Consider the following 10,059-nt stretch of genomic DNA (forward strand, 5'->3'; position numbering starts at 1 on the left):
ATTCACGGGCTGTCGGACACATGAGGGTTCATACGGTTCATACTGAAAACAGATCAAGCCAGCTGGGAAATGTGTGGAAGAAGAATTCAGATATTTTACTCAAGTTAAATTACTAATACCAAACTGTAAAAATACTCCACTACCAGTTCCGCATTTAACATCATTAACATTAACTTACCTATTTTATTTTATTTTATTTTCCATTTTAATGTGCCACTTTTCATTTATTTAAGATAAGATAAGATAAGATAAGATAAGATAAGGGTTAACACACGGAAAATTTACTTTAGAAGCAAGAGAAAAAAGGGGGAAAGTGCGTGCTAAATGGATAACAATATTACAAAAATAGAAATGAGATAAAAATATTGTCAAATCTCTCTCTCTCTATATATATATTTATACACACCTTTTTCATGTACATATACTTTATATCCATGATTGATAGTTGCACATGATATTTTTTTCTTGTAAAGATAATATTTTTAAAAAAAAAAATTATTATTAATTTGTCAAACCACACAATCCCTGGCAACTGGCAGTTGAAATGCAGCAACCACATAACCCTTTTTAACACAACACACACATGCAATTAAGGGATATAGCACAGGGTTGGCCATATTACAGCGCCACTGGAACAGTTTGGAGGATTGATGCCTCGCTCAAGGGCACCTCAGCAGCACCCAGGATGCAAACTAGCACCTCTCCAGCTGCCAGTCCATATCCCTTAGCTGGGATGTACAAGGACTTGAACCTACGACCCTCTGGGGTAGCCAAGTCCGCACAGACTGAGCCACTGCTGCCCCTATAAATATAGATATATATAAATACTATTGCACAGTAAGTGGCAGGGCCTAAATGTTGCATGGTAGGAAATTGCACAAGAATGTGACACAATCAAACAGTTTTACGTTTTGTTATGCTGTCTTGTTAAAGAGTCTGACTCCTGTCAGTATGAAGGGCTTGTGGTAGCACTCCTTCTTGCACTGTGGGTGCAAGAAGTTGCATTCTTGTACTTTCTCTATTTATCTGTACTATTCCTGTCTTTGTGTTGCTGCAACAACTTAAATTCCCAAACAACATCTTATGTAGTTTACATAATTCAATATTTATTCCAGGAAGTGGGGTGAAAAACTGTAACTAGGGCTGTCAGATAAATGTTGTGGAGTAAAAAGTGCAATATTTCCTCTGAGATGTAGCGGAGTAGAAGGATAAATTAACATAAAATGGAAATACTCAAGTGAAGACCAAGTATCTCAGATTTACTTTAGTACACCTACTTATTTACATTCCACCACTGAAATATGGGGCAGCCAGGATTTTAGAAATACTGACGCCATGAGTCCACCCCACAACATCACCACTTGTAAATAACTTTGACCAGAAACCAAACAAGGTCTCTGTTTGAACTGCAACTTGACAAATGCCACTCTTCCCCTGCACACCTTTGATGTTTGCACCATATTTAATATAATATACTGCACCATGTTGTACTTAATCTGCACCACTTGTGCATTGTCTTTTGTTTCTACTTTATATTTTGTCCCATATTTTGCTTTTTTGATACTTCATTTGTGTCAAACACTGTAGCACAGGGGTTTCAACACATTTGACTGCATGATGTAGAGCTATGTTGAGTATGTGACAAATAAAAACTTAAAACTAAAAAGAAAGATAGTGTAGAAACTGATATTCTCAGAACCAATTAAATTAAGTTGTTTTCAATTTACTGTCATGTAAGACAAACGAAACAGCAAATATTCTCAATGGATAAGCTGGAACCAGATAATGTTTGGCATATTTGATCATAAAGATAAATGCTTATTGAAATAGTTGTAGAAACAAATGAAACTTAAATGGAAAAACTACATTACACATCACACCAGTATTGTTTGTTGCATCATGACATGTTTATGGGCTGCAACTGATAATTATTTTAAATTATCTGTATTTTTTTTCTTGAGAATGAAGCTCATTCTTGACCTTGGAGAAACAGTAGATTGACAGAAGTTTTAAGTCCACGTAGTAGCCTTTTCTTCTTGGGTTTTTACCCTTCACTTGTTATCTCATAGTCCTCATCAGCAGAGTAAGTTTCCATTCATGTGTGAAGACGATCAGATGCAACTGAAAGCACCGGGTGAAAGTAAGAAGCAGCTGAAAGCTTCAGAGAAAGGCAGTAATTGACCCTTGATTTAAGACGATCTTGTCAGTTTATTTATTAAATTTTCCTGCTCCAACTCCAACATCTCATGTCAAATTCAGAGAGAAACTGGGTGTACTGTAAGTGCTTCATCTGCCACATCTGTAAGACACTGTGTCCCTTTCTTTTTAATCTTATGCTGGGGAATTGGTTTTCCCTCCTACTGTCACAGATAAACATTATGTCATACTTTTAAGTGTGTTGTCTTACATTTGTAATTTGATTTACTTATTTATTTGCTGCCATTAGAGTGATGATGTAGCTGTCACTGTGTATCTGTTTTAAGTCAGGTCACAGTATATATCAATATAGTTGATATATATAGTTTTTAAGATGAAGTATTTATTTTGGTGAATTGTTCTACTGTTGTACTGAGGACAGTAGGCACTTTCTTTAATCAGTTGGTAACATTAACAATTAATCAATTACTCAGAATTTTATGAAAACTTGACTAAATGTTTTTTTCCTCAATTAAAGCTCACAGCAACATATTGCATATTCTCTGACAGCATTGCATCCTATGAAACATACAAAGATGTAGAGGCCTGGACAAAGTTTCCAGTGTCGTCGGCGCACTCTTCTTCTAGACCCCAAGATAGCCGCCTACATAGCCTGTATAGTTTGTTTGCTAATGTCATTAAAACACGCTTTCAAAAGACAAAATTCTACTGATAATTACGATATAATAGGAGACTACACATTGTTGATACTTCAGAATCAGATCTTAATGTGTTGATTAAATTTCACATATTCGATCAAATTCTTAATGACCAATTACTCGATTGTCGATTTATCTTTATCGTACATTATATACAGTGTATATTGTGTGTATGTGTGTCTATGGATATATTCTAGTGATACCATATTGATGTCTGAAAATCCAAAGTGACCTCTTGAAAACCCAGTAAACAAAACTGGAACCAAAAGAAAAATGAATTAATTGTTCAGCTAATAAAATGTCAGAAAAAATAAAGTGGGGAAAAAAAATGACATTCGCAGTCTCTCAGAGCAAAAGATGATTTGTTGATACAATAATTTCAGTCACACCAACATTACAAAATCCAAATATATTCTGTTCACAACAACATAAGAGAAAGAAAAGAAAGAAATCTTCACATTTCAAAAAGCTGGAATCAGATGTTTTTTCCTGCCTGAAAATCAATCAGTCAGTTCTAGATTAGTTTTCTGCTGATCATCTAATCTGTTCATCGACTAATGATCTGAGCTCCACGTTTCCAGCACGTGTCTTGATTGACTGTATGTCTCTTTACCATGTCTGAGTCTGTACAGTATGTTCCCTCACACTGTGAAGCGGGATTTTACGGGGGGCAAGTGAATGCAGCATCTCTCTCCTCATGGCATCCAGGGCTTTTGTTGGTCCCCGGCTTTTGTTGTCTCTCCCTCCCTCTCTCTCTCTCTCTCTCTGCTGGATTTATGTGTCCAGACTCACTTCAGTTATAATTCACTTCCCTCTGCTGCACAGCAGATACCAGCCCTTATTATTCATCCACTGGAGTGACACTCAAACCAACCATGTGGACATTTTTGCACGTTGACAATTATTTCTTCAAGCCTTTTATACTGTTATTAATTTACTCAGGCTTACCTAAATGTATAGCACCTCCTCCCTTCCTCCCACCCTCCCCAACCTTCCTGTGAATGGATGCTTTGTTTGAGGATCCTGGTCCCAGTCTGGCTGCAGGCCTACATAGACGGGACCACTGCTGCTGCTGCTGCCGTTGCTGCTTTGCATTAATCAAATACAGTCTGAGAAATATCAATTCAGACTCACTTAACAGGTCTGTTCTGCCGGGGTCAGCTATGAAATGAGACAGTTATCATTCAGAGGTGTCTGTTAACTGTCAGCGTATGACAAATGTTGTCATCACGCAGAAAAATTACCAAAAAATGTAATTCAACAATATCAAACAGGAATAAAGTGCCATTAAAATGAAAACCAATAATCCTGATGTTATTGATTAATCACTTCTAAATGAGTTCTAAGAGACTTATTAATTATTTTCTGTTTTATATCTTTTAATTTGGATTTTTGTGTGTGTGTGTCAGACAAGACAAGCACTTTACAGACACCAAATTTTTAAGTTTGACATTTTGTCAACCATAAAATTAAGTTGTGGGCAGTGGTTAGAGTTGTAACCTCACAGAAAGTGGGTTCCTGGTTCGAACCCAGGTTTGAGGAGTCCACGTGTGCGGAGTTTGCATGTTCTCCCCGTGTCAGCGTGGGTTTCCTCCAGGTGCTCCAGCTTCCTCCCACAGTCCAAAGACATGCAGGTTGTCCGTAGGTGTGAATGTGAGTGTGAATGGTTGTCTGTCTCTATGTGTCAGCCCTGTGATAGTCTGGTGACCTGTCCAGGGTGAACCCTGCCTCTCACCCAGTGTCAGCTGGGATAGACTCCAGCCCCCCTGCGACCCCCAGCAGCATAAGCGGTTACGGAAAATAACGAATGATTTCGTTTTTTGGATTTGGAGGTTGAACCAAAGTTGGTATCTTCATTTTTCTCCTCCACAGTTGAGGAGGAAATTTAAATTTTTGCCATTTAAGTTTAGCCTTCTCACTTCCTGTGGGGTACATGTTAAGAGTCTAATGTCCTGTATGTTCAATATGAAGAAAATTAACACTTACACAGTCTCAAAAACCAAAAATCTGAACTCTCATTGGCACGAAGAACGGAAAGCTCATTCATAATTAGCCTCTGGGACTGAAAAATGAAGCCGATGTATATAGACGTGCCAAAAACTGCAGTTCCTCTAATGGTCACTTGAGGCTGGCTCCAAAAGCGAGTCAGTCCCTAAACAATGCCCAACTTTACAGCAGAAATAAACATGTTTACAGCCTGGTACAAAAAAAAACAGTTGTGGTCTCTTTAACTAGTTTCAACATTCATGACAACTGTACGGAGGCTGGATTTTTTATATAACTCAACCTTTTGGCGGAGGGCGGGGTCAGATGAGTGACAGGCTGTCTGAGTCGGATCCACCCCTCACTCCTCCACAGCTCCAGTCTATCGCCCAAATATGGTCACCTCTGACTCCTAAAATCCAAGATGGCACTAGCTGAAATGTCAGACTTACAGCTTTAAAATGGGAGTCCACAAACCAATGGATGACATCACAGTAGCCATGTTGATTATTTTTAGTCTCTGATATACATAGAAATAACCTTTAAAAATACATCGAGGAACAGGAGCCTTCTTTAACACATGTACCAAGTGTACGTCATAAAAACACACAATAGAAAATGAATAAAACCAACAAACAAAAAGTATAAACGTAAAAATTAAACATTACAATAAACAATAAAGATTACAGTCAGGAATAAACAGAATGGGGTGCTGTGTACCTGTAAGTACTGCAGCTGCACGGGTTTGAATCTGGCACGGGCCCTTTGCTTCATGTCATCCCCTCTCTTTGCCTTTCCTGTCCCTGTCCGAAAAAGAGTCTTTAAAAAAAATATAAAGAATCTTTAAAAGGAAAGACAAAAAATAGTGTCAGTTGTCTGGGGCAGTGGTTCCCAACTCGTGGGTTGCAGTCCAAAAGTGGGTCACAGGTCCATTCTGAATGGACCACAAGCGATTTGCGACATTTCAACTTTATAAAAAACGCACTTAATATTGAAGTGCAGTGAATGTCTGACACAGAGCTTTGAATATGAAGTGCCGTTTCCTGCTGTAGAGTGACTGACTAACGGACAGCTCCTTGACAGAGACAGAAAACTAGCTTGATGACACGGCCAAACTGTGTGGACCTTAAAATGATGACTTAACATAAATCTGGACCCCGTGGCTGGACCAGTTGGGAACCACTGGTCTAGGGAGCATGAAAGTGTGCGTGTTGCTGATATTTGTTTTGAACAGGATGAGCTTTCAACCAGATGGTGGTGCTTCTTAAAGTTTCTTATTTTTCTCTCCATAGTTAAGTGGTTCGTTCTACCTTTGGAGTATGGACAGTATGATGTGTTCACATCATCATGTATAATAATAAATGAAACAATGAAGAACACAGTAATGTCCTACAGTAACCATAGTAGCTATGTGCGTGTGTGTGTGTGTGTGTGTGTGTGTGTGTAAGACAGGGGAGATCATGTTACTAGTGTCAGTTTCCTCTGTCGTCAGGCTGCAGTGTTGGGTTCTCAGTCCTGGATCTCCTGCAGAGATAATATCTGCAGAAAAGAGAAGAAACACTGATATTAAAAAAACAAAGAGCAGAGGACAGTACACTTGGGAAGATTCAGGTACAGCCGAGTGGTCGAGGCTCCCTGGGAACCTTTTCAAATAACAATCCAACTGACTCCAGGTCAGCAGTTAGGGAGGACGTCTCTCTCATCTGCAGGTAAGACTACTGGAAGTCCTTCTGAGTAATAAAGGACATATGGGACACCTTTCAGAGCAGACGTAAATGACTTGATTTGATCTTGCAAAAAGTAAAAATATCTTTTGTCACAATAAAAGCTCATTATTAACTAGAAAAAAATAAGTTTTAAATTCATCTATGGTAAATAAGAAGAGGCTTGAATGTTGTGTCTATAGTTTGTTTATAATATCTTCTTCTGTTCTTCTTTATGTGAACTTATATTTTTATTATTTCTGACCTCCTCAGAAAAGTAAAACTACCAGTTGCTGTTGACAGAACTGCAGGTTGTTTCTTGTGTGACTGTTCAGGCTGCAGACTGATTTAATGGACTTGAACTCCTCTCAGTATTTATCTTGTTTTGACCTGGGCTTTTTTTATTCTTTTACCTGCCACTAGACTTTGAGTCAACATTTTCTGCATGTCTTAACATGACTACACATCTAAACTCTCACTAGCAGCCTCTAGAGGCCCCAGTGATCATTACACACCAACAGATGAAAGCGTGGAAGAAGAAACCACATACTGATTATCTTTTTGTAAAGCCTCATAAGTTGTAAGGCTAAAAAATGAATGTGTCCTGAAGTTGATGTTTGTAAATGTTAGAAGGTCAAGGGGTTTACTGATGATGTAATTATTCCCTAAACCAGCACATGTAAAGGTGCTATACTGATCAGAAAACTATTGAACATTAAGTACAGAGCTTCATCTGTGTCCATCCACAGGAAACCTCTCACACTGAAGCAGCTGTGGTCTCTGTCTGGACCAGGGGTCGGCAACCTTCACAATCAAAAGAATAAATAAAAAATCTGTCTGGAGCCACAAAGCATACTTGAGCCTTATAATGTAAGTAACACAGCCTAATAAGTCTTAATTAGCTATTGATATGTTTTACTACAAGGTGGCTACTCTGCAGTGGGCTATTGGTACTTTTACGCTGCAGCATTTGCAGTGAAAGCAAACAAATCTGACCGCACACTATAAATCCTTTATTTTCCTTAAAGACTTCTCCTTTAGTTTTTTGGATTTGGAATCCATAACTAGTCTAGCTAGGAAAACTTAAGACAAGCCGCTGCTTTTAGGGTTCAGCAAAAGGTGCCAGGCCACAGAATTTCAAAATTAAAAACAAAAAACCCAACTGTTATTAATTTCCAAATATTTTTTTTGTCAGAGCCACAGGGAGACACTGGAGAGGGGCTAAAGAGCAGCTCCGGGGCCTCAGGTTGCCTCTCCGTGGTCTGGACTCACCCTCCACCCTCTGCAGACCTGCTCTTGATGGTGACCTGCCTCATCGGCCATGGCAGGATCTGGTGTTGCTCTGAGGCTGCACGAGTTCAGAGAGTCTCAGGACTCCAGACAGCTCGATGGACCGACCACGTTAACACTGTGAGCAGCATCAGCAAACCAAACCTGGAGGACTTAACACCAAAATTATATTCAATCCTACTCAGGGTGATGGTGACTTTGTACATTCAACTTTTTACTTCTTTCTGCTGTAGATCGTCTCGTCTGGGGAGAGACGTTCATGGATTGTATCCAGGACAGCTGGGTAGAGTCCATGTTGTCCACTCAAAGGATTGTGGGTAAGGCTGTGTGTGAATGTGTAGCTGCAGACACGTCCTGTTTGTAGTGTACACGACACGCCCCTACAAGCCCCGCCCACCACTAGTACAAGACATAACCGCCAACGCAATGATTATCTAAACCCTGCTACAGTGCTGCATTGTAATGAACAAATATGGGGCCAAACGTAGCATCTAACCCTGCCCATTATATATAGATAGATAGATAGATAGATAGATAGATAGATAGATAGATAGAAACTTGCATGGTAATTATTTGTTTCAGTGTTTAAATACTGTATCTTGTGGACCAGTTAGACAACAAATGTCCACGTGTAATTCTAATCGTAATAAAATACACCTCTCTGTCTCTTTACATGTTGCAGCTACAGTCTTCACAGCGGACGGTCTCAGTCGCTCTACAAGTCTCTTCAGTCTCCAAACCCTCTGTGTGAAAACTACCAGCAGAGTTTTGACGTCCGCACCCTGAGAGCGCTGGCTGTCCTCCGTCACCATCCTGCTGTCCTGGAACAGCGCCCCCCTCAGACGGTTTACCAGGAACAGTTTGGTCTTCAGTCACCTCTCCTGCCTCAGTAGTTCAGCATATTGTGCTTTAAAGCACAGTGCAGGAAGAAGTAACTGTAGTAATACTGCAGTATAGAAATACTCTGTTTCAAGTAAAAGTCTTGCATTCAAAACTTTACTTCAAGGGACAGTTCACGCCAAAATAAAAAATAAACATTTTTCCTCTTACCTGTAGTGCTGTTTATCAGTCTAGATTGTTTTGCTGTGAGTTGCCCAGTGTCAGAGATATCTGCTATGGAGATGTCTGCCTTCTCCACAGTATAATGGAACTCAACGGCACCCAGCTTGTGATGCTCACGATGCCAAAAAATGCATTTGAAGATAATCCACAGACATTCCTGTGAGCGGTTTCATGGAGGGAGTAAACCTGCCAATCGTATCACTGCACAGAAGGACGAGCGCAACAACTCATGCATGAGAGGCTCGTGCTAATGACAGCATGAGGAGCCTGTTCTCACTCCGAAGTCGTCGAAATCTGGTGCTTGGGCAGTGACTTGCGGCATCATAAACCGACGAAAAAAGGCATCCTTTAACGTCGGCATGATACGTGGCCGGTTGCTCTTATAGTTTGATGGTGCCTGGCGACGTCAGGGGGAAATGCAAGGACGAAAGTTAAGGCAGTGAAAGTCTGACGTAGTGCTTTTATTTTGAAAGAGACATATGTTTCCTGTGAAAACAGTGTATCTTAAAATAAGACAATGCATGTAACAGGCTGAACTTAACACAATGTCCCAGAATGTCAACAACCAACACACCCAGGGTACCTTGCACGTCGTATGTGGACATGGAAAGTCCATGACCAAATGTCAATACGTGACGAGGTTGGAGTGAGAATGTGTTGGCATGAGATGTAAACATTAATGGTGTCCTCCTCAGCTGCTAGCTCAGTGGTGCTAGGTGAGCTAGCAGTAGATGCATGCTTCCGTCTGCACAGTGATGTGGTTGGTGGGTGAAGTTTGGTAGAAAGAAAATAGTTCCTACATGAAACTGCTCACAACAAGGTCTGTGGATTATCTTGAGTAACCAGGTCATGATTTCTGAGATATTGCTGTTAAGCTTTTCAAAAAATATATATATTTTTGGCGCTATGAGCACCACAAGCTGAGCACCATCTAGTTCCATTATACTGGAGAGAGGTCAGACATCTCTACGGCCCATATCTCTGACACTCGGCAACTCACAGCAAAACTATCTAGACTGATAAACAGCACTACAGATGAGAGGACAAATACATATTTTTGATTTTGCGGTGAACTGTCCCTTTAACCACGGTCATCTTTGACATTCTTTTCACGCAAGATTTACTGTAAAGACACCTCAGGTTTCCCTGCATGTCGATAACATCTG

The 10,059-nt window shown here is 40.0% G+C and overlaps 1 protein-coding gene across 1 annotated transcript; it reads left to right on the forward strand.

Moving 5' to 3' along the window:
- The first annotated feature begins 4,431 nt into the window (after nt 1-4,431).
- Nucleotides 4,432-8,740, forward strand: LOC125886010 (uncharacterized protein C1orf100-like). Its single transcript, XM_049571908.1, has 6 exons — nt 4,432-4,489; nt 6,331-6,547; nt 7,291-7,411; nt 7,737-7,951; nt 8,065-8,148; nt 8,514-8,740. The coding sequence occupies exons 4-6, from the start codon at nt 7,863-7,865 to the stop codon at nt 8,722-8,724; spliced, it is 384 nt and encodes a 127-aa protein (XP_049427865.1). The 5' UTR covers nt 4,432-4,489; nt 6,331-6,547; nt 7,291-7,411; nt 7,737-7,862; the 3' UTR covers nt 8,725-8,740.
- The last annotated feature ends 1,319 nt before the right edge of the window (nt 8,741-10,059 follow it).

The sequence above is a fragment of the Epinephelus fuscoguttatus genome, linkage group LG3 (assembly GCF_011397635.1).
Source record: "Epinephelus fuscoguttatus linkage group LG3, E.fuscoguttatus.final_Chr_v1".
In the NCBI taxonomy this organism is placed as follows: domain Eukaryota; kingdom Metazoa; phylum Chordata; class Actinopteri; order Perciformes; family Serranidae; genus Epinephelus; species Epinephelus fuscoguttatus.

Coding starts and splice junctions, on each gene's coding strand:
- LOC125886010 (XM_049571908.1), top strand. CDS start 7,863: ATGGCAGGATCTGGTGTTGCTCTGAGGCTGCACGAGTTCAGAGAGTCT. Junction 7,952..8,064: donor GGACCGACCACGTTAACACT/GTGAGCAGCATC, acceptor TTTCTGCTGTAG/ATCGTCTCGTCTGGGGAGAG. Junction 8,149..8,513: donor GTCCACTCAAAGGATTGTGG/GTAAGGCTGTGT, acceptor TACATGTTGCAG/CTACAGTCTTCACAGCGGAC.